Genomic DNA, 25,155 nt, shown 5'->3' with positions numbered 1-25,155 from the left:
GGCGGCGCGCTGGCGCGCCCGCCCTGTCTTGCCAGCAGATCAACTCGCGAACGATGAGGTAGGGCTATAGGTGCAGCCGCCGATCACGTTGTCGGGTCCCTGCACAGGCTGGGCCGTTCCCGGTGGCCGGCCCCAGTATACAAAAAAAAAACCCCGCGCAGGGATGGTTTGGGGCGCCACGGCGTGGGGAGAGCCGCCTGATCATCTCTGCACGCAACTTCTGGGTCTGGGAGTTGTCTTGGCGATCTCCCCTGGACGTTGGTGCTGCGGTTTTCAATACTGGGAGGTCGGTTTTGTTCCTATTCGGCTTCCAATGACGCTGAGCGAATCGGTTCGTCCCCTTTGCGACTCCATGTGGCCATGGGAGGATTACTTGCCCTCCGTTGTTCCAGGTGCAAGTGTGCGCAAAAAAAAAAAAAACCCTGCATCCGCGCCGCCGTGTTGTTCACTCTCCCCGGTCTCTGTATGGGCATAGGCCGGCATCCACTGCACGGCTACATGACAATGTGTTGTATGAAAGGAGTGAGAAGGTTAGCACTCCCATTGATAAGCTACACAACTAGTAGGTGAATGGCAAGATGGCCGACTTGGGACCATGAGGTCGGGAATTCGATCCCGGCCTCAGCCTCTCTTTATCCTGCAAAAAAAAAACAAAAAACCTGGTTCAACTCCCTTTAAAGCGAAAACTGAATGCAGCCATCTTTTTAGGCATATCTTGAAATGGGCTTGCAGGCTCAGAAAAGCTGATAGCGCACAACAGGGAATCTGAGCAGGCTCAAGAGTAGCGGCCATCTTGGTAGGTCTAAGCTTTGACATGAATCTTAATGCAGGCTATGGGATGGTGGCCATCTTGGTAGGTCATAACAGGGAATTGAAGGCAGCCTATGTTTACGAGTGTTGCCCTCAGCGGCCATTTTAGGGCGTGCAAAACAGATAGTCGCCATATTGGTAGGCGGGAAACGGATTTATTTGATGTGGTACTAACTTACTGTTAAGTCTATTTTAGATCCTCCTGTCTCTCGACCTTATATCTTCCCCTTCCTTGAGCAGAATGGAAGCGGCAACAAGCACGGACAAAGGGAGAGCATGCCATGTTCCAGAACGCAGAGTGGAGGACGGACGCGTTTGATGTTAAATAAAAAAAAAAGGACGAGTCCGAAGTATAGTGTGGCCTTTGAAAGATGTTCCCACCAATGACCAGCAGATGGCAGTTTAATAGATATGAGAATTGCACAGAACAGGGAAATTTCTGATACCATTTGAACTTGCTTCTTTCTCATCTCTTTGTTTTCCTTCATATTTTAAAAGCAGGTGCAGATGGCAGCACTCTGATGCCGGTGGCAACTTATGGTAATGATGCAAAAAAAAAAAAAAAACAACAACAACAAACCCAGAATGTATGTGTGTGTATATATATATATATATATATAGTTATAAATAGAGGCTTCAGTTGTGGGGTCTCGCCAGTCGATGCACGAAGGTAATCCAGGCAAGTCAAGTAATGAGCAATTTATAGTCTATCTTTTCAGACATATCATCTCAACCGTCTCAGAGACCAGTGTCGGGGGGGGGGGGAGGGGGGACAAGCATACAAGAGCAAAAGACTACAGAAAAGAGCAGAACGCAGACATACAGGAGAAAACATCGCATGAGCCCAGAGACAGCCCAGGAGACGGACAGAAGTGGCACGGAGTGCAAGACTAACCAACCACAGAATTAGGAGCTCGGAGCTGAGTCGGCAGGTCTAGCAGCACAGCGCATCAGCAGCAAACGAGCAACTTCAATCAGGTTTGAACAGAGTCCAATGCAAAGGCTACTATTCATGAGAGGATGAAGTTGCTAGGAAGGTAGCAGGGCGCAGTACCGCGATCATTGAGACACATGTACCCACGAACCGTAACACAGAGCAAGGGGGGGGGGGACAGGGCACGCACACAGGGATGTATAATAAAAAGGGGAGTCAACTGTTGCCCACAACTGACAACACGAAACATATTGAGGAAAAGACAGGGAAAAGAAAAGAAAGCGGAAGGAAAGAAGAGGAGGAGCCATCGGAGTGGCGAGAGGGGCACCGAGAAGAGCAAGGGGAAAGAATACCACCCTGCCTCAATTATGAGGGTCCCCGAAGCCAAAAAAAAACAAATCTTTAAATATATAAATAAATAAAACAAACATACAAGGTCCACTTAGGTTACAGATGGTTCAAATACATTGAGGAATGCAGTACAGGATAGAGGAGGATGCCTCGTTAGACTGGGGGTCAAAGGTTGTCGACCCTCAATTGTACACCGGAGCCACAGGTGTGGAGGTGTATGTCAGAGGAGACAAGTTACAAGCTAAACAGGAGCAACCCATGCCCAACATGGGAAGGGTGACTTGATGACTTAAGAGCAGTGGCGGGATTCCAAATGACAAGCAGAGGGACAGCGATTAGCACATAGAGCAGGCCCTTTCGAACAAGGGGGCGCGGCGCGGGGACAACAACGGGTGCTCAGGAGGGGATGTGTTGACGTGGCAACAGACCCGCCTGCAAATTCAAGCACACTTGAGCCCCGCCAACCAGGCGCTAAGCGAGCCACTGACAGGCCAGCCACCCCAATGTAACATTTCCAGAGATAAAGCCCCTGGCCCCAGCTGTGGTCGACACAATAAAGGAAGCCCATATACTTGATCAATGTTTTACCCCAGGTTTCTGAATTTATCGAGCGTTTAGGAACTCATCGCGATGCGGCTACGCCTAGAAGTTCAGGCACAAACAGCTAAGGTAGCGAATCTATGGGGGGTGGCGGGCCCTTTCCCTAATCAGCCTTCGTAGGGACCATTGTGTCCCCAGTAGAACTATCCCCAAGGAGCACCTTGGCTAACACAGGCCACTACGCAACAGATCTTATCCTGTAGATGCCTTTGTGAATGAATGATCCCCCCTCCGAGGCAGAATTAGTACAACATGTCCCTTGTGTTACGGCAGTGCAGTTACCGAGGCAAGTAGGGCAGGGATCCCTCATGTCCAAGGCAGACATCGAGTCGGCCTTACGACTTCTGCCAGTGCACCCAGACAACATCCCCGTACTGGGCTTTAAGCAAACGCTATTACTATTACGATCAGTACTTCTGCACTGGGGGGGGGGGGGGGGGGGGGTACAGCGAGCCTACCGGGACGATTTCCTATTCGTGGGTCCGCCACCTGTTAAGCATCTCAGTCCTCGCTAAACCAATTCCGCTCCTTAAGCAGAGTCATTCGGTACTCCCCTAGCAAAACATAAACGTGACTGCAGTTCCTGGGCATTAAGATGTATTCCTGTGACAAGGTATCTACAAGGCGAGAAATGTAATCCTTAGTGCGAACCAAGCAAAAACTATCTTAGCAGGAGCTGTTGGATAGGGAAAAGGTAACAAGGCGAGAAAGGCAATCGTTAGTTTCTAACCTTAACGTCACGTACAGGGCGATCATCATGGGCAGGACAGACCTGCGTACGTAATCCAGCCCAGTGACAGAGTTTTTCAAAAGCCTTTCCATCATGTCAGAAGCCCAGAGAACTAACGACGACCTGTACTGACCCGCAGTTATGTTCCGCCGCAGCTGGCGGCATCCGTTTTAGAGAGTTATGTTTGGAAGATCCCATCATGAGAAACATCACATTTCTTGTCAACTTCCCGATAGGGGGCGCGGTTACCAGATCAAAGGAGAGTCTAGGTAGCGCGAGAGTAGTCTTTTGATTGAGCAACAGGGCAGTGATAGACCTAATAGATAGGCAAATCGGCACGCTGTCACCGGGTGGTAGACTTGCAGCAAGAGACGGTACTGTGGTGTGTATTCAACAATATTTTATTCTGCGCAAAGCATGTTCCCGGCGCAAGCAGCCCAATTGCCAACGCGCTCTCTCGTGCCAAGTTGGGAGTTTTTTCCGAAATTTGGCCCAGGTAATGACTGTCCCCAATACCTTGGATTTTCGGAGTCCTGAGGCCGGCGAGACAGTCACTGGTGCCACGAACAGGGACGACCTATACGTATGGCTACCTCCTGTTTACACAGGGTTGGCGCAGAGGCCCGGTGACAGGCAGGGTGATAGTGGACTATATCGTGCACGCGCAAAAGAGGGAGAGTCGCACGCCTCAGTAGCCAGACACCTGATGGCATTATCATTTACGGAGATATCGGGTCGGGGAGACCCAGAGAACAAGGTAGGGTCCGAAAGTCATTAGAACGGTGGTGGCGCCAGCGCGGAGCTAGACCAGATAGGAGCCTACCAATAACGCATAAAACGCTGCATGGAATTTGGCCCGCTCTGACAATCGTGTGCAAAACACATTAGGAGATCAGATTATCCCGGGTAGCAGTCACACTGGCCTTATTATTCGGCACTAGACCAGATAGGAGACTCCCATAAAATGCTGCGTGGAATTTGGCCACCTCTGGCAATCGTGTGCAAACACACTAGCAGATCAGATTACTCAGGTCAGCAGTCACACCGGCCTTATCAAGAAATACCTCGCACAATCCAGGGAATGCCGAAACACATTCTTACGTTAGGCACCGCCACATGCGCAGCAGCTTGGGTTGCGAAACACATTCTTAGGTAGGTGCCGCCACAGGCGAAGCAGCACGGGGGTTTCTTATCCACATCCATTAAAAATTACGCAGTTGGAAGTCAGAGGCTTACAAGGGTACAGTAGTCACCGTTAGAGACGGATTCCCCGGCCGCCAGGCCACCGTGTCATCTGGCTACCAACCACTATGTGAGATGGCAGGAAGCAAATGTCTAACACCCACTATTTTATTGTTACGTTCCTCACCTGGTTCCAGGCCTGCGCGGCCGATTCGCCGGCGAGGCGCGGTCCGGCAGAGATAGCTGGCTATTTTGGATGTGGTTTCTCCAGGATGGGAAAATTAGGTTCTTACCATGATAATTTTCTTTCCTTTAGTCATAGTAGATGAAGCCATTACGTATGGGTTGTGTCCATCAACCAGCAGGGGGAGATAGAGAGCACTCAACTTTTCTCAGTGCCTCATGGCCAGCTAGCTCCACTGCCTCTTCAGTATTTGAAGCTTCCAAAGCAGTATGGCAAACCGCAATGGGAATAACATGAACTTTCCTCATAGCGAACGATGGCCCCTTAACAAGGGCATGAACTCAAAAAAGGAGGGAATGAACTCATCCTCCTGGAGGGAATAAATTCCTCCTCCACTTTGTATAAACGGAGGGAATGAACTCATCCTCCTAGAACTGTAACAAGAATCCTGAAGACTGTTTTCCGACTCCCCAAGGAAGGAATATAACTTCAGGAAACAAGAACAGCACCTAAAATCAGAATCACTGCAATACAATCATACAGGGAGGGCTCATGGCTTCATCTGCTATGACTAAAGGAAAGAAAATTATCATGGTAAGAACCTAATTTTCTCTTCCTTGTCATCAAGCAGATGAAGCCATTACGTATGGGATGTAACAAAGCAATCCCTAAATAGGGAGGGAACAAGCCACACCACACGCTAGCACCTGTGCTCCAAAACACGCATCCCTCCTGGCAGCCACATCCAGCCTGTAATGTCGGGCGAAAGAGAGCTTAGAAGCCCATGTTGCAGCACTGCAAATCTCATGAAGAGATAGTGCTCCAGTTTCCGCCCAGGAAGAGGAAATCGCTCTTGTGGAATGTGCCTTAAAGGCTTCAGGCGGAGCCTGGCCAGACAGCAGATATGCTGAAAAGATAGCTTCTTTGAGCCAATGGGCAATAGTGACTTTAGACGCTGAAGACCCTCTGTGAGGACCTGCAAACAGCACAAAAAGATGATCAGAGGTCCTGAAAGAATTTGTAATTCGCAGATACTGCAACAGAGTCCTGCGCACATCCAAAAGGTGCAACTGCCCAAATGAACCTGGAAACTCCTCCTCAACAAAGGAGGGAAGAAAAACAGGCTAGGTTAGGTGAAACGCTGAAACCACCTTAGGCATGAAGGAAGGCACGGTCCGAACCGTGACCCCTGACTCTGAGAATTGCAGAAAAGGGTCTCTACAGGACAGCGCCTGGAGCTCTGACACCCTTCTCGCCGAGGTAATGGCCACTAAAAAGACGGCCTTCAGTGTCAAATCTTTCTCTGAAGCACGCCGAAGCGGTTCAAAGGGAGCCCCCCTGAAGGGCCTTCAATACTAACCCCAGGTTCCAAGCTGGACAAGGTGCCCGCACGGGAGGACGGAGCCGAAGCACCCCTCTAAGAAACCGTGCCACAATGGAGAAAGCGCTCTTGAAACACACCAGACTTCAAACTGGCACCAAATCCTGGCATAAGCCACGGAAGTGGAGCACTTACGGGTCTGCAGGAGAGTGTAAATTACCTTATTTGAGTAGCCTTTATCTCTCAATTGCGCCCTCTCAATCGCCATGCCATAAGGACAAAGCGGCAGGCGTCCTCCATGGTCACCGGACCCTGTGACAACAGGTGCGGAACCAGAGGTAACGGAAAGAGAGCCTCCAACAGCATCTGTCGGAGGTCCTCATACCAAGGCCTCCTGGGCCAATCCGCGGTGATGAGCACCACTTCTCCTGGATGCAGCCAAATCCGCAGGAGCACTCGCCCTATCAAGGGCCATGGAGGGAAGACATACAGCAAGCCCAGGGGCCAGGGTTGAACCAAGGCATCCAACCCGGCAGAGCGAGGATCTCTCCGTCTGCTGAAGAAGCACGGGACTTTGGCATTGGAACTGGTTGCCATAAGATCCATCACTGGCTTGCCCCATTTGGCACATATCTGCAGGAATACATCGTCTGCTAGTTCCCACTCCGCTGGATCGATCTGATGCCTGCTTAGATAGTCGGCTTGCACGTTGCTCTGACCTGCAATGTGAGCTGCTGACAGGGACTGTAGATGCAGCTCAGCCCAGTGGCAAATTTGTTCGGCCTGCGCGGCTAGAGCTCTGCACTGAGTGCCGCCTTGTTGATTTATGTAGGCCACTGCTGTCCTGTTGTCCGACATCACTCGGACAGCCAATCCTTCCAGGGTCACTTGAAAGGCCAGAAGAGCCAGAAACACCGCTTTCAACTCCAGGCGGTTGATAGACCACTCCGACTCGTCGGGCGTCCACAGACCCTGGGCATGCTTCCCCTGGCAATGTGCGCCCCAGACATTCAGGCTGGCATCTGTCACCACTAGGCACCAATCGGGGAGTGCCATATTGACGACCCAGCCCAGAGATTGAAGGACTGAAACCACTCTGGCTGTAGCTAGATGACTCTCTTTTTCTGAGTCTGCTCTGATGAGCCAGTCATCTAGGTACGGGTGAACCCGGATACCCTCTCGCCTGAGAAAGGCAGCTACTACCACAATTACCTTGGAGAAGGTTCGGGGAGCTGTGGCGAGGCCAAAAGGCAAGGCCCGAAACTGGAAATGTTTTCCCAACACCGCAAACCGCAGAAACTTCTGGTGCGGGGGCCAAATTGGTATGTGCAAGTAAGCTTCTTTCAGGTCCAGAGACGTGAGAAACTCTCCTGGCTGTACCGCCGCAATGACGAAGCGCAGGGTTTCCATGTGAAAATGCTGCACTCTTAAGGACTTGTTTAGCTCTTTTAAGTCCAGGATCGGGCGAAAAGACCCGCCTTTTCGTGGCACCACAAAGTAAATGGAGTAGCGGCCTAGACCTTGTTCGGCGGGAGGCACCGGGGTCACAGCTCCTATCTGGCACAGACTGTGCAGAGTCTCCTCTACCGCCGCCCGTTTGGCGGCAGAACCGCATCGGGACTCCACAAACACGTCTCTCACCAGGGCATCGAATTCTATTCGGTATCCGTCTCTGATCAGGTCCAAGACCCACTGATCTGCGGAGATTTTGGCCCACTCCTCGAAAAAGAGGAAAAGTCTTCCTCCGATGACAGGAAACGAGGAGAGGGCCGGCGCACCATCATTGAGAGAGTCGCCCCTGAACTCCAGGCCTTGAACCGGCAGCTGCGGAACGTTTGTCCGAGCGAAAGGAGTTTCTCTGCTGAAAGCGGGCACGCAAAGTGAACCCAGCAGCATGTCCCGGGCGGTACCTTCTAGCTTCACGGAAGCAAGGTCTGTAAGAGGAGCGGACCGCCTGTCCCTTAGAGGAAGGCTTCGGCCTATCTTTGGGCAAGCGCTGAGGTTTGGAATCCCCCAGGCCTTTAACAATGTTTTCCAGCTCCTCACCAAACAGGAGAAGGCCTTGAAAGGGCAACTTCACCAACCTTTGCTTAGAGGCCATGTCCGTCGCCCAATGTCGTACCCAAAGAGTGCGGCGAGCCGCCACTCCTACAGCCATTTGCTTAGCCGAAGCTCTGACCATATCATAAAGGGCGTCAGCCAAAAAGGACAAGGCCGACTCCATCCGCGGAGCCACTTCAGATAAGGTCTCCACTCCATCACCGGGCTGTTCCACTGCCTGCTGTAACCAAGCCAGGCAGGCTCTAGCAGCATAACAACTGCATGCAGACGCCCGAACAGCGAGACCTGCCAAATCAAAGGACCGCTTCAGAGCTGAATCAAGCCTGCGGTCTTGAATATCCTTCAGGGCAACACCTCCTTCAACAGGGAGGGTAGTTCTCTTTGTCACAGCCGTGACCAGGGCATCCACTTTAGGCATTGCAAAGCGAGCCAAATGTTCCTCACTCAGAGGGTATAATTGCCTCATAGCCCTGGCAACCTTCAAAGGTCCCTCGGGGTCAGCCCATTGAGCCAAAATAAGCTCAAAGGAAAGGCTCGAGCAGGCTTTCTGGTACTAGCCATCCTTGGATTAACCGAGGAGGCTGTGCCACTCCCAGGATCTTCAATTGAGAGGGCTTGTAAGGCATCTGAAATAAGCACTGGCAGCTCCTCGCGGTGGAAAATCCTCACCGCAGACGGATCATCAAGCTCCTGTGGCAATTCTGCACCCGACTCTGGCTCCTCAGTCCAAGAAAGACCCCTCAGAATCCTCATAGCCCGACCACGGGGGGGAAGGGGGGGACACCAAACTCAGAAGGGAAATTAGCCCTTCTGCGTTTATCAGGAGGATAAGAAACAGGCAAAACCAACTCCAAAAGGCCAGGATCCACCGGGGGGGGGGGGCAGGTAGAGGGTCCGAAGATCCCTGTGGAAGAGCTCTTTTAAGCATGTATGCCCTATGCAGCATTAAAACAAAATCAGGGGAGAAAACCGCTCCCTGACCAGCCAGATCCTGCCCAGGGCTATCAGCTCTATTATTAGCCTCACTCAGAGGAACCCCCCCCCCCCCCCCCGGATTCAGGGCTCTCCGTCGCAACGGAGGCCACGCCATGTGGAAAATCCAAAATGGCGTCCGCTGCCAGCTCAGAGCGCGAAAGATCGCTGCTCGCCATGCTCGGGTCAGCTCTACCGTCTGTACAGCACAAATTACAGAGCCCCGCTGCTGATTTGCGCTTGCCACATTTAGAACAGCGCTTTACAGTCTCCGCATCCATCGCCGAAAACAGCAGTAAAATTCAAAAATGGCGGTTCGCGCCAAAAAGTCCCGATCGCGGGCCCACCCTGGAGGAGTCAGAAAACACTGTTACCTCACTAGACGAGTATCACAGCTCCGGTCCTGCAGAAGAATCTCAAGAAAAAAAAACCTCTTTTCCAAGATCGCTGCGCTAAAGCGCGACGCGTCTTTATTTATTTTATTTTTTTTAACGCTGTGAGAAAAGCGGAGGCAAAAGAAGTAAATAAAAACACTCCGGAGGCTCAGATAAGTGGGAAAGGCAGGGAAAGGCGAACTAATGTGCCTGCACCCACTGATTTGGAAAGGACAGGGAAAAGCAAGCTAATATGTCCACACCCACGAGGGCATGGGTAAGGCAGGGAAAGGGCTGACCTATGTGCCTTCAAAGTGAAGCTGCTATAGCCTCTAACACCCCGGCTAACAACTGGCAAGCCAGGAGCCACCCCCAGGCAGATTTTGATGGAGCACGAAGAAGCTGCAGCCACCCTGCTTGGGGAGATAGAGAATACTGAAGAGGCAGTGGAGCTAGCTGGCCATGAGGCACTGAGAAAAGTTGAGTGCTCTCTATCTCCCCCTGCTGGTTGATGGACACAACCCATACGTAATGGCTTCATCTGCTTGATGAAAAGGAATTCTGCATTTCCTACACAGAATTCTGTGCAGTCTACTGTTGTGGTGTGGTGCGGCACGGCATGTCACAGTATGTCACAGTCTCGGCTTGACTTCACTTGCTACCTCCCTCCCTCCCTCACTTGCTGCACTTGAGGCCCACGTAGCTCAAAGGAACAGTCAGGCCCAGAATGGCAAAGAAGCAAGAAGCCTGATGTGTGGTTGTGCAACTTGTCCTCTGGCCCTGCTGTCGGGGAGGAGGACAACGGTGCAAGAAATGTGGGTTGGGTGGCAGCTGGAGAAAGACGAATGAGGAGGAGTGAATGTGTGTATGTGGAAGGGGAGGCTGGAGAAAAGTAGGGTAGGGATTTGAGGGGAGAGTGATCTTGCGGTTAGAATAAAGGTCTTGCTGGGAATTAGGGAGAGAGTACAGGGAGAACACTGAAGGCTGAGGGGTGAAAAAGAACTCTAAAAAGCAGAGTGCTGCTAGAAGGTAGAGAACAGGTAAGCAGGAAGAAACTGGAGGAGAAAACTTTTCCCCTGGAAAAGAGGCAGAGAATGGGAGGCTGAACTTACCAGGGAAAAGGATACAAGCTAAGAGAGAAATGGAGAAGGTGAAACCTGGAAGGAAACTGTTGTGGTGGTAATGGGTGCATTTCATGCCTGGGGGAGAAGCCATCCCTTATAATGAGGGAATTTGCATTAAAAAAAAATTAGCAATGAAATGTGCAGAATTCTCCCAGGAGCAAAATGAACTTGGTGCCCTAGCAACATATCAGATTTAGAACACAAAAGTAATAAAATCTTTAAAAAAAAATGTAATTCTACCAAACTATCCCCTCTTTTACAAAGCCACTCTAGCAGCTGCCACACTGTAATGCAGACACAGTCCGTTCACTTTGAATGGGCTGTCGGCATTACACCGACAGCCGCTAGCACAGCTTTGTAAAAAGGGGGAGAGGGTACATATTTTTCATCATAATAGGATACTGCTTCACACTTATCCCAGATTCTTAGTCTAAATAATTAAAATAAAATTTTTTATACAAGGTAAGAAATAAAGTGTGGGTAACGAGGAAAGCGAAACTAGGGGAATGGTCTGGAATGTGGCAACTTAGATTTATTGCTAAAAAAATGTAGAGTCATGCATTAGAGCTGCAAAACCAAGGGAACAGTACAGTTTAGGGGGGTAAAGAACTTATGTGCATAAAAGAGGAGCCTTACCTCCCATACGACAGGCATTAGTATACTGTTGTCCAGATCCTACTCTGCACAAATGGGGAAAAAGGGGCATTTCATGAAATTCACCTTAAGCTACAACAGAGAGGCATGAGCTAAATACAAAATTTCTTCCCTTCCCTCTCTGGACCTGTTGTCTTCCTCATCCTGCTACTACCTTGAAAAATGGTGGTGCCTGACCCCTAATGGTACAAGAGGATGCACCACTAGGGGTCAGACAGACATTGTCATTTTTCAAAGATGGCAACATTGAGAGATGCTGTTGGATGCCTCCTTTGTCCAAAGATAGGGCTAGCTGCATTGGAAGCTCTGCAGTCCCAAACCAGGAGTGCCCTGGATCAGATTAGCCTCTAGGTGGGGTTACAACAGAGTTCATTTGGATCACAAGTTTTCTGAGGTGACATGCTGAATTTTTCCTCAGAAGACTGCTTCCCCCATGTAGAATCTTTATTTCAGCCAAAGGGAAGGCTAAAACACACACACACTCCCCCAAACTGCATCTTACACATTAGGAGCAATTCCTGATTTAGCAGGTTTGTGCTACTCTTTGGCATGATGGTTTTACTGTTTTTCCATGCTAGTACATTAACACAGTAAAATCTGAAGTCAACCAAGTCAAGGATAGTGCAGATTATTCCACTGGGGCCTGAGTCCTTAAGATACCCAGTTCATTTTATCATGTTATATCCTACCTAATCAGTTAGATTTTCAGCTATTTGCTCAAATACTGGTGCCAAAAGTTAACCAGCTAGATTTAGTGCTGCTGAGTTACCCTGCTAAACTTATCTAGCGAGTGCTGAAAATCAGGCACCGATTAAAAAAAGTCCTGTTTAATCATTCGTAGTATTTAACATGGCATAAAACATTTAATTATACACTGATATATGCACATTACTGAATGCTTAACAACTTATAAAAAATTAGTTCCCACTTCTAAAAATATTAGCATCAATCATCGGCTCAGTTGTTCTGTCCCTCCCACCTTCTCCTTTAATCTCTGGCAGTCATCTCTATCCTGACCCTTTCCTCATTATATCCCTGTAAGTCATACCTCCCTACTATTTTATTTATTTATTAGGATTTATTTACAGCATTATTGAAGGAATTCACTCAAGGCAGTGTACATAACCTCCTAGGACCTATCAAGAAATGCATCACACCACAAAACAGGAAAATACAGTTATGAAATTACAGTTTTTAGGTCATGTTTGCTTATGTCCAAAATATTACACTACATATTTTCCAGTCTCAGACTGTGCAACCCATTGGGGAAACTAGTTTAAACAGAATTACATATTACAGCATTACGGCTTCTGATAAACATCTTACACAAGTATGCACTTTGAATACCCACTTGAAATTTACTTTTCGTATGAACTCAATATTTAACTTATGGAAAAGGAGGTATATTGAGCTCTCCATGCGGGATCAGCACAGACTAGAGAAAACTTCACAAACTACATGCAAAAAATGTCACATCTGCAATAATTTCAAGTTTAAACTGCCAACATTTTTGTGTAGCTCACAAAAGGACTCATGTACTAGAGAATAAAGTGTCTTCAGAAGAGCATTTCATACTAAACACAGTTAATATGAACATTTAAATACACCAATATCAGTTGCTGAGATGCAAATTTATGTAGCGTTGCTCAATAAAAGACCAGAAAAATGAGCACAAGAATTTTTATTTTGGCAAAAATAGGTCTGCAAAACTTAACTACACCTTTGGAGGTGAAGTTAGTTATTTTGCTTCATACTCCAAGGTGGGGAAGGACGAGATTGTCTTCTCATACAGCAGCAGCCAAATTAAAGGGCTCCTATGATCCAAATCAGAGGCGCCCCAGTATCCCATCTGAGAAACCTCCAGTCCCTGATGTCTAGTGGCCACCTCCAACCCTCTCCTTCAGCCGTGACTCACAGCATACATATATGATTAAGAGAGATTCTCCCAACCCTTCCGGGGGGGATGCAGCCCTTTATCCCATCTCCACAGCCTTGACATGGGGCTAAAACGCAAAGGCAAAAGCCAGAATTCTTGGGAGCACTGGAAAAGGAATGGCCAGCAAAAATAAGGAGGTGATAGTGCCTTTGTACAAGTCTCTGAGACCTCATTCCAAGTACTCTGTACAATTCTGGAAATCGCATCTTCAAAAGGATATAAACAGGATACAGTCCAGAGAACAGCTACTGACTTAGTAAATGGTCTTCGTCATAAAGCATAAGGGGACAGACAAGGATCTCACTATGTATACTTTGAAAAAAGGCAGGAAAGGGGACATATGATACAAGCCCTCAAAAATCTCCTTAGCTTAAACGCACAGAAGGCAGAGTTCTTTCAACTGAAAAAAATCCAGGACACAGGATGAAGGTGAAAGTAGATAGACTAAAGAGGAATCTAAGAAAATATTTCTTTAAAGACAGGTTGGTGGATGCATCAAACCTCCTCCCAACACTGGTAGTGGCAACAAAGACTATCTGAATTCAAGAGGGCATGGGACAAATCCAGAGGATCTCTAAGGGAGAGTAAGAAATTGTAGTGCTTAGTAGTCGGTAAGGATGGGCACAATAAATAGGCTTTATGTTCTATACCATCATTTCCTATTTCTATGAAATCACCCACCCTAAAGCACTGCCTTCCTAGGTCCTCTCCCTTAAATCCTAAGTCTAAAGGCTAGACCTGCCCCCCCTCCTGACCCAAGGGAAAATGGGGTCAAGAGCAATTCCTACCTCAGTCCTGCCCCACTGTCACAGTTTCTCAGCCCTCTCCTGGATATGAGCAGAGCCTAGTTTAAGGTTCAATTGAGGGGAGGTATTTTTAATTGGAATATAAATATCTTTAAGTGACCTAATTTTCTCTAATACTGAGGCAGAAAGGCCTAGGATGTTATATGATAGAAAAAGCCAGCTCTGATTGTTTGTTCATAGCTCAAATTCTAGGAATTTGCACAGAACACATTGGGCTGTCTTTGTTAAGAAATTCTCAAGGGGCAATGCCCTATTTTGAGGATGCAGGCAGGACACCCTGCAGAATAACCACCTTTTTATTCTCAAAATACAAAAAAAACAAAACATTTTTTTCCATATGTCGCTAAACACCATGACTTGCATGTTCAAACATATAAACAGATACCATATATAAGTAAATGAGTGTAACTGGTAAGTGAGGTGGGATTGGAAAAGGTAGCTAGGTAGAAGAATAAGGGACAGAGCACAACATGTTGTTTCTGGAGGGCAGAAGTATCAACCAGAAGCTAGCAGAATCTCTCACCTTTAAAAACCTTGGCTACCACCCCAATTCCATCCCACAACCTCATAAGTACATAAGTACTGCCATACTGGGACAGACCAAAGGAACATCAAGCCCAGCATCCTGTTTCCAACAGAGGCCAATCCCAAAACAGTACATTTTATGCTGCTTATCCTAGAAATAAGCAGTGGATTTTCCCCAAGTTCATTTTAATAATGGCTTATGGACTTTTCTTTTAGAAGCTATCCAAACCTTTTTTAAACCCCACTAAGCTAACTGCTTTTACTACATTCTCTGGCAACAAATTCCAGAGCCCTAATAGCTGAGCTTGCTTAATACACCTATAAACCTAAAGCTTTTCCAGGGCAGCTTGACTAGCTGTGGTTTTCTTATCTAAGTGAGGCAGAGAGAAAGAGAGAGAGGGTCATGGGGGAGATGGAAATAGCAGAGTGGCGGAGATAAAGATCCAGTTCAGGGAAACTGCAGGAAAGGTTTAAACCTGATTGTCCGGTTGGCTGGGAAAATACAGGGCAGAAACCTATTTGTTCATGGGCCAACCCCCTGATTTATACTAATTGAAGGAAGTGAGGCAGAACCTGAGTTCTTTGGCTTGGGGGAGTCCAGGCCAGAACCAGCAGTCAATGCTCACCTAGATGGCTACTCGACCCCACCACCTTCCTATGACTTTTGATTCTTTTCCTCTTCCTAGCAAGCAGTGTTTGTGAAAAATTACAAGAGGACTGTACAAGACTGGGAGACTGGGCGTCTAAATGGCAGATGACATTTAATGTGAGCAAGTACAAAGTTATGCATGTGGGAAAGAGGAACCCGAACTATACCTACTTAATGCAAGGTTCCACGTTAGAAGTCACCAACCAAGAAAGGAATCTCGGTATCATTGTTGATGATACATTGATACCCTCTGCTCAGTGTGCTGCGGCAGCTAAGAAAGCAAATTGAATGTTAAGTATTATTATGAAAGGAATGGAAAACAAAAGTGAGGACATTATAATGCCTTTGTATCGCTCCATGGTGCGTCCGCACCTCGAATATTGTGTTCAATTCTGGTCACTGCATCTCAAAAAAGATATGGTGGAATTAGAAAAGGTACAGAGAAGGGCGACACAAATGACAAAGGGGATGGGATGACTTCCCTATGAAGAAAGGCTGAAGCATCTAGGGCCCTTCAGCTTGGAGAAAAGACAGCTGAGGGGAGATATGATAGAGGTCTATAAAATAATGAGTGGAATGGGTAGACGTGGTTTGTTTACTCTTTCCAAAAATTCTAGGACTAGGGGGCATGTGATGAAGCTACAAAGTAGTAAATCTAATACTGATCGGAGAAAATGTTTCTTCACTCAACGTGTAATTAAACTCTCAAATTCACTGCCAGAGAATATGGTAAAGGCTGTTAGCTTAGCGGGGTTTAAAAAAGGTCTGGGCGGCTTCCTAAAGGAAAAGTCCATAGACAATTATTAAACTGACTTGGAGAAAATCCACTGCTTATTTCTGGGATAAGCCGCATAAAATGTAATCAACTTTTTCGGGATCTTGCCAGGTATTTGTGACCTGGATTGGCCACGGTTGGAAACAGGATGCTGGGCTTGATGGACCTTTGGTCTGTCCCAGTGTGGCAATACTTATGTAGGACAGTGACAGGACTGCGAGAGCTGTCTCTGTGTGAATATTTATCAGTCTGAGACTAGATATGGCCAGCAGACAGAAAGGGAAGTCATAACTGCTCGAGTTTAACAGAACATCTGCAGCCGATTCTTTGTGTGACACACAGAAAAGACAGACAATTATGCAAGTATTGCTTATGTACAAGAATTACTATGCAATAAGTATAAATTAATAATTATAAGTATTTGTTGTGATAATAGATTAGCATTCTTATTACATTTACTGCTAAGACTCTTATAAATGTAGGATAAATTGGATATATTTTCCAACAGATCACATGCAGAATGTAAACAGCATCCCCCTCTGAGTAAACAACTAGTGGAGAATACCTTTCATAAGGCAAGGGGAAGTTCTTTTTTTTTTTTGCCATAATTTAGCTTCAGGGGGTTAAAGGACTTCTGGCCCACTAGAAGAGTCAGGCGGGACTTTTTTTTTTTTTTTTTTTAATGATTTATGCCAGTGTTTCCCAAGTCCAGTCCTACAGTATCCCTTGCAAGTCAAGTTTTCAGGATATTCACAAGATTTACATATAATGAAGGTCAGGGCCGGTCTTAAGGCGAGGCGGCCGCATAGGGCCTCGCACTCAGGGGGGCCCCGCGAGGCGCGCCTGAGGTCTCCCCACCCCGTCCGCCCGAGCTCCAGTCCTCCCTCCCTCCCTCAGACTGCATGCGACGGTGGCGTGGTGGGGGCGGTCCGCCCCGGATGTCAGCGGGTGGGGGGTGCCCCGCTCCCGCTGCTCCCACCCTGTCGTACCTTAAAAAAAAGAATTTGGAAGCGCCGGAGGGACAGGCAGTGCCTCGCGTCTGCCCTGCTACTAAAAATCTCTTCGACGTCGTTGGGCCTTCTCACATTGAGTCCCACCCTCCTCTGAGATAACTTCCAATTACCGCGAGGGCGGGTGGGACTCAATGTGAGAAGGCCCAACGACGTCGAAGAGATTTTTAGTAGCAGGGCAGACGCGAGGCACTGCCTTTGCCTCTCCGGCGCTTCCAAATTCTTTTTTTTAAGGCAGTGAGGGTGATGGGCAGCAGGAGAACGGAGCTGGTAGGTGGGTCGGGGGGGGGGGGCCTCAGATGTGAAAAGGGTGTGTGGGGTGGGGGTTCTCAAATGGGAAGGAGACTACTACTACTACTTAACATTTCTAAAGCTGATGTGGGGAGGGGGTTCACAGATGGGAGAAGGGGGTGGGGAGGGGGTTCTTGGATGGTTGAAGGGGACAGGTGGGGAGGGGACTGGGGTTCTTGGATGGGAGAAGGGGACTGGGGAGGGAGTTCTCGGATGGGAGAAGGGGACGGGTAGGGAGGGGACTGGGGTTCTCGGATGGGAGAAGGGGACTGAGGAGGGAAGGGGGTTCACGGATGGGAGAAGGGGGTGGGGAGGGGACTGGGGTTCTTGGATGGGAGAAGGGGACTGGGGAGGGGGTTCTCTGATGGGAGAAGGGGACTGGGGAGGGGGTTCTCGGATGGGAGAAGGGGACTGGCACTGGGGTCTGAGAAGGGGCCATGCCTGGGGCTGGTGGGAAAATGGGGCTAGTACTGGGACTGGAGGCTGAAAAGGGGCAGGGACTGAAACTGGGGACTGAAAAGGGGACAGGGAGAAGTGGCTGGGGGGGCTGAAGCTCGGGACTGGTGGGATAGTGGGGCTGGAACTGGGGGCTGAAAAAAGGGGCGGAGAGAGGGGCAGATCCTGGATGGGGGAGCGAGAGGGAGGGCAAACCCTGGATGGATGGGAGAGAGGGCAAAATGTGGATTGAAGGGTCAGAGAGAAAGGGCAGACAGTGGATGGAAGGGATAGAAAAGGGCAGACAGTGAATGGATGGGGGAGAGAGAGAGGGCAGACAGGGGCAGATGGTGGATGGATCATGGAAGGGGCAGAGATAGAGGGCAGATGTGGATGGAACGGGCAGGGAGAGAGAGCAGACATTGGATGGAGGGGACAGCAGAGAGTGCAGACACTGGATGGCAGAAAGAGACCGAAGACAGATGCTGGATGGAAGGAAGACAGTGAAAAGAAGATGATGAAAGCAGAAACCAGAGACAACAAACTGTAAATAAAATATATATTTTTATTTTTTTGCTGTAGGATAAAGGAGTATTGTAGATGTGTTAATAAATGTTTATAATAGAACATGTAAACAAGGTAATCTTTTTATTGGACTAATTTTAATACATTTTGGCTAACTTTCGGAGAACAAAACCCCCTTCCTCAGGTCAGGATAGGATACTGTAACAGTACTATACTATATTGACCTGAGGAAGGATGTTTTGGCCTCTGAAAGCTAAATCTATTAGTCCAATAAAATGGTATTATTTTATTTTCTATATTTGTTTTATTTCTATTTGTTAATTTGTAAAGTGGTGATTGGTATTTGTTAGTTTTTTTTTGAAATTTACATCTGCTGTCTTTATATTTTGCACAGTACTAGGGGACATTTTCTGTTTCTGTGGTGTTGCATTGTATGCAGAGTCTGGCATCTTGGGGGTTCAGTTTAATTTTTGCCTAAATAGAAAGTTTAAATATTACTACTTATTCTATAGTGGATTAGGGTGCATCAGTGTTTGTGAAAAAGACATGACTTTCAGTTGGCATTGACTGTGCAGGATCGACAATCTGTACTATTCTGTCTGATTTCATTTTACAATAGGTGAATTGATGTTCTATTGCTCACTGCAGAGTTTTAAGATTTTTCCTTTTCTTTGTGTGAATCGTAGAAATGACTGCTTATGGTACGGTAGAATTGCTCTATAGGTCCTGAGTGTTTTGTATTCTCGGCATACCTAGTACTGGATTTTGGAGGGGGGTGTTAAAAAATGACCGGGAGGGAGAGAGGGGGGCCTTGGAGCTGGGAGCCCTAGGAGGGGGGAGCCCTGGAGCTGGGGGCCTTGGAGCTCGGAGGGAGCGGCCCAGGAGCTTGGAGGGAGGGGTGGCCGGCCCTGGAGCTAGGGTGGGGGTGGAGCTAGGGTGAGAGCAGGGCTAGGGTGGGGCCCCATCAAATTGGTCTGCATAGGGCCCCACACTTGCTAAGACCGGCCCTGATGAAGGTAGTGCATGCAAATCAAGTTCATGCATATTCACTGTGGATATCCTGAAAACCTGACTGGCAAGGGGTACTCTAGGACTGGTCTTGGGAAACACTGATTTATGCTCCCAGTCAGTGCCCAGGAGAGTACTGATCCAGTCCACTATAAGCTATGCCAACCTGCTAAAAATGTAAAAGGCCTAAGTGGGAATGTGCCATTCCTGCCATGGCAACATGCTAAATTTCATAATGTTTTTTGCTACTCGATGCAGATGAGCCAGAAACTTGTTTGTATCCCAAAGCTAAATTCTGCAGAAAAACAGATACTAACCCGTGAACGTGTTCAGTTTAGTACGAGGGCCAGAGAGAGAAAGGCAGAGCACAGTACTAATGCTCTTCTAAAAGGATGTCTGTCCCCTTCAGCCACTGCATTTGTGTTGAGGACTTATCTCCACAGCCCAGACTTAACCCTGCTCAAGATTTACACAAAAACTCTACCCTCTGTCAGCTTTTTATATAACATTAGCAACCACCAATGGATTTACACAACTTCACTACACAATGACTTCTAGTTTCCTAAAGTGGCCCTCTCTTCCCTGCCACAAGCATGGTGATCAAACCGGAATGTGTCGATGCAAACCCTGCTGCATCCAGCTTCCAACCAGCTGGCAAACCAGTACAAGCCCTCTACGAAGGAGAGGTAGTCACAGGCCAGTTTTACTTTCTGATCTTAACTGTACGACTTCTAAAAGCCATGCAGTGTATACCAACCCTTGTACAAACAGTACCCTGTCCCTCCTCGCACAATCACTACTTAATAAACACATAGTGCCTTCCGAGGCTTAGCATCACCATTTTTATCCTTCAAGCAGGGACAGATAGAAAACATCGTGGAAACACCTTCACATTGCTCGGCATCTGTATTGCTCGTTTAAAAGTGTGTGGTGGTGGGGAGGGAGCCTTACCAATACTCCGTCCCTCTAACTCTGTTAGGGTGCGAGATTAGAAAGATACTAAATGCACTTAATGAAAGAAGAAATGACGCGCAGGGCTCACCGTGAAGGGACGCTCGCCGATGCTCCCCACAGAGAAGCAGTTGTCCCCCGGGTTGACGGCTCCCGTCAGCACCTGGTGGAGATTCATGGCGCCTCTCGCCCGTGCAGCGGAAAGGTCAGGCAGGAAGCGCTCATCTCCCAGTCAGCCGGCGGGCATCCATGGACCCGACTGAATAAGGGGAAGGAAGAGGGGGGGGGGGGGAGCACTGCCTCTCCCACCGACCGTTAGTGACGCCCGATAAGTGGGTCCACACCAGCACCCGGATAGCAGGCCACGCGCACACTCCGTCTCTCTCTCTCACTTCCGTCTCAGAGAGGAATCACACACCAAGTTGACGGTTTGCAAGACTCCTCTTCCTTTCACAGCAGGCGCCGGGAAAGAGTCCTTCAAGTTTTTCCGGGTGACAGGTCCGAACCCAGGCCAGGACCAGAGACAGGCGAATGGTTTGACGTAAGACGGAGGGGAGTAGGCAAAGGGACGTCACTATATCCATGGCACCGCGTTCATTCGGTGGAGGGGGCGGGACTAAGAAAATGTTTGTAGTCACGCCCAAATTTGATCTTGTGACTGTAACCAATCAGGTGTTCGGACTGTTAGGTGTAGGAGTGAGGCATTTGTATACAATACAATCTCTAGTTCGTGCCGATCCCATTGATTGTACATATCCTTAAAACCGAGTTAACTAGAAGTGTTCCCAGGAGTAAGCTTATGTTTGGGATTTCACATATATTCACTATAAATAGAAGACCGTTTTATGCAATTCTATCTCATGCGTTCGTAGGCTACCTCGATAAGAAACCTTAGGCTTGTCACTTGTGGAGGGTATGAAACTGAAGACGTGTGCTATTCTGACACTGTAAAATGCGCTCTGGTCAAAGCTGTAACATTATTGCAGGCTTGCACTGAGCATGTACCTTGCCCAGATCCATGGAATCTTGCTGTAGGCAGCTACTGGAACTGGAAGTTTAACCATCACTTTGTATTTCTGATTAGCAGCAAAGAAGGGAAAGCGAATTGAGACATTGTTTTAGTGCAAAGACTTGTTGGAGTATACAGTAGCAGTGCCTCTCGCTTATCTTGCAGATTGAGAGTAAAGTCAGCTGCATTCATCAGTAACCCTTTTTTTTTTACATGTCATTGTAAATAATTGCCATAATTGCCCTGGCTAGTAAAAATTGAATGGTTTCAGATGCCGCTAAGTTGTGCAGCTTCATTATTGATGCTAGTTGGAGGCAGCATTATACAATCAAATCCTTTGTCATAGTGCTTGCTTACTGTTTTTCAAAGACTTACCGATTGCAAAAGGTATGCATTAGTAAGTGACACTATGAACACCCAAACAAATTTGCAGAACTTGGACATTCATAAACGAATTTGTTGAAAGACAATGACTTAAAACAGGGTTCTTCAACTTGTCCTGGTAACCCCAGAGACTCTCTGGCTTTCTGGATACTGCATTGAACATGCATGAGGAAAAAAATGTTTTCCATATACGGAGTCTGCATTGAATGAGAATTCTAGTAAGCAACTATTTTCTGAAGTTGCTCCTCTCTCCTGGAATTCCTTAATGATCAGAAAGTAATTTGTTACATTTTAGAAAACTACTTAAAACTGTTTTATTTCAGAAATGTTTGACATTAATTATTCATTTTCTTCATGACTGCTGTTTAGTATTTCAGTTATTGTGATCTTTACTCTTTTCTAAACTGTACTCTTTTAGGATCTTGCCAGGTACTTGTGATCTGGATTGGCCACTTGATGGACTTTCTGTCTGTCCCAGTATGGCAATACTTATGTTGTTATGTTCTGTTCAGATTAGGAGCCATAGCTAGCTGTGTGCGGCCAGATAAATGTAGACAGATAAAGACCATATGGCCTATCCAGTCTGCCCATCCATGCCATCTACTCTCCTTATCACTCACTCAGAGATCCTATGTACTTGTCTCAAGCTCTCTTGAATTCAAATACTGTTTTGCCTCCATCACTTCCACCTGGAGGCCATTCCACTAATTCACCACCCTTTCAGTGAAGAAATATTTCCTCAGGTTACTTCTCAGTCTATCCTCTTTCACCTTCATCCTATGCTCCCTCATTCCAGAGCTTCCTTTCAGTTGAAAGAAACTTGCTTCCTGTGCATTCATTCCACATAGGTATTTAAATATCTCTATCATATTTCCTCTCTCCCGCCTTTCTTCCAAAGTATACATATTAAGATCTTTAAGTCTGTCCTCATACACTTTATGATGAAGACCACTGACCGTTATAGTAGCCACCCTCTGGACTGACTCCATCCTGTTTATATCTTTTTTTAAGGTGCGGTCTCCAGAATTGTACACAGTATTCTAAGTAAGGTCTCACCAGAGTCTTATAAAGGGGCATCATGAAATCGCACATGGTGGTGATAACGGTTCATAATTATATTCACAAGCTTGAAATTTTGAGAGGCTATCGTCAAAAGAAAGACATCACGACATATGCTGGAGTACAAATTAAGATTTTTCAGGATTACTCTGCTTCAGTTCAGGAGAGGCGGCGAAACTTTTCGCCACTATGTTCTAACTTGGTCACGAATATCGATGGATGACACATGTATGAGAAGAGACTGGAAGACCTGAATATGTATAGCCTAGACTAGAGGAAAGAAGGGACAGGGGAGATATTATACAGACATTTTAAATACTTGAAAGGTATTAATATAGAAACAAAACTTTTCCAGAGTAGGGGAAATGGTAAAATTAGAGGACTTGAGCTGAGGTTGCGGGGTGGTAGACTTAGGAGTAATGTCAGGAAATTATTTTTCATGGAGAGGGTAGTCAATGCCTGGAATGCCCTCCGGAGGGAGGTGGTAAAAACAAAAAAAAAACTGTGACAGAATTCAAAAAGATGTGGGATGAACACAGAGGATCTCTATTTAGAAAATGGATGGTATAAAAAAATAACAAAAATCAAATCTTAAATGGCTGCAGGTGTATGGATGTGTGAGTGATGCTTGGATGGCAACTCCAGCTGTGAAAAAGTAAGGCCAGTGCCGGTCATACTTTGTAGGTCTGTGTTCTGTATATGGTAATTCAGTTCAGGATGGTCTGGAAAGGACATCAATGGCAACTTCAGTAGCCAGAACTGAGGACAGTGTTGGGCAACTTTTAGGGTCTGGGTCCTGCAAATGACAAGACGGATAGGCTAGAGTGGGCTTTGACGGCAACTCCAGTAGTTGAAACATAAGGACAGAGCCAGGTGGACTTCTACGGTCTATGTCCCAGAAATACCGAAGACCAACCATGATCAAGTATATAATCATGAATTCATAATGTGACTGTTGGGCGGACTGGATGGACCATTCAGGTTTTTGTCTGCTGTGATTTAATACGTTACTATGTATGATACTCTGAGCGAGGGTTGAGGGTGGGCCTGAGAAATAACACAGCCAGACAAAGGTATATAAGTGGAAATAAGTGCGGGGTTTTAAAACTGAATCCTGAGGCCTGTCACAGGGCCAGGAACACAAGGTGAAACGCCTCTGTAGTTCAGTAAATAAGGTCTTAAGCTGGTCTCTGGCTGACAAGCCCAAAATACTGTCTGTGGCTGGTGGGGTAGCCAGTGGCATACCGAGGACGGGGCGGTGAGAGCGGTCCGCCCCGGGTGCATGCCGCTGGAGGGGTGCAGAAAGCAGCCATGCAGCTGTTGGCTCCGCTGGTTCCCTGAGGAAGCAGGGAACCAGCGGAACCGACAGCCACGCGGCTGCTCCCAGCAGGTAAGAATGCACCCGGGGGGGGGGGGGGGGCGCCGCTGCATCCAGTAGGGGGAGATGCGCAGCAGCGATCTGCCCCAGGTGGCAGCCAACCAAGGATCGCCACTGGGGGTAGCCATGCCCCAAATACAGCCTATAAGTTCTTCTCGGTTCTTCTCCAAGTTCCAGGTCTGGCTTCAGCCAGACCTCACAGCAAAGCTTGCTAATTTCAAATCAGGAAACAAAAGTGTCTTACCTCAGCCAGGTCCTGATCATTAGATATAAGCTGTATAAGCATATACTGGGGCTTCTGTTCTTCCTTCTCTGAGCCTCCTTAACCTCAGTCTGGCCCTGCATTTTATACTTCCTGGTTCTGACTCCACCCTTCCCAGCTCACTTTCTCCCAGGGCCGGACTAGCGACCTTACGGTGGCTCAGGCTATCTGGGATCCTTCTTAAGGGTGAAGGGCAGTGTTCTGTATATCCCCTCACATTATGTAAGACTGCATTGGTGAGGGGATATACAGAATAGACAGAATAGATGAAGGCTGGGAAAGAGGTGAGTACACAGGACAGAAATGGGAAACTAAGGAGTGGGTGAAAGTCAGGAACTATGGGAGATTGGGGAAGGGGTGAATGGGGAATAGAAGGTGAGAGAGAGGAGAAAGTACAACTCAAAATCAGAGAGATGTAGAAGAGGAAAATAAGTAAATAGGAAAGAAGACTAACAGAAAATGAGACAGAAAAAAAGAAGAGTTGAAGGAGGTACTGAAAATAGAAAAATAGACAAACTAAAGAGGTAATTTTAGACAACTTACATGGCTTCCATACATGGAAATAGTTGCATTTACGTGTGTAGATTAGCTACAATACATGTGCAAATGCCCAAAGCCTGAAACAGCATTAGACCAGCCACTTGCTGAAACATCAACAGAGCTGCAGATATCAGGCCATTCACAATGGATGAGATAATCAAAGCTATTAAGAGACCAAGGAACAGAAAATTGCAGGGATTAGACAACATCTGCACAGAACTCTTGAATAAAGGAACCTGTCAAATGATAGAATGGCTACTACTGCTATGTAATGCAGCACAGGAAAGGGGAAATGACTAGAAGAAAGATATAATT

The 25,155-nt window shown here is 47.3% G+C and overlaps 1 protein-coding gene and 1 non-coding gene across 4 annotated transcripts in view; one reads left to right on the top strand and one right to left on the bottom strand.

Moving 5' to 3' along the window:
- Nucleotides 1-20,461, bottom strand: part of DMXL1 (Dmx like 1) — a 522,326-nt gene extending 501,865 nt beyond the window's left edge. For all 3 annotated transcript variants that reach the window (XM_030193519.1, XM_030193517.1, XM_030193518.1), the window contains exon 1: nucleotides 20,300-20,461. In XM_030193519.1, the coding sequence (XP_030049379.1) occupies nucleotides 20,300-20,386 (87 nt within the window). In that variant the 5' untranslated portion in view covers nucleotides 20,387-20,461. The remainder of the gene's footprint in view (nucleotides 1-20,299) is intronic.
- Nucleotides 507-552, top strand: LOC115463950. Its single transcript, XR_003941205.1, has one exon. It is a non-coding gene; the product is annotated as a U6atac minor spliceosomal RNA (small nuclear RNA).
- Nucleotides 20,462-25,155: the final 4,694 nt, after the last annotated feature.

Source organism: Microcaecilia unicolor, chromosome 2 (genome assembly GCF_901765095.1).
Source record: "Microcaecilia unicolor chromosome 2, aMicUni1.1, whole genome shotgun sequence".
In the NCBI taxonomy this organism is placed as follows: domain Eukaryota; kingdom Metazoa; phylum Chordata; class Amphibia; order Gymnophiona; family Siphonopidae; genus Microcaecilia; species Microcaecilia unicolor.
The sequence above is the reverse complement of the archived record's forward strand: the minus strand, read 5'-3'. Positions and strand labels throughout refer to the sequence as shown.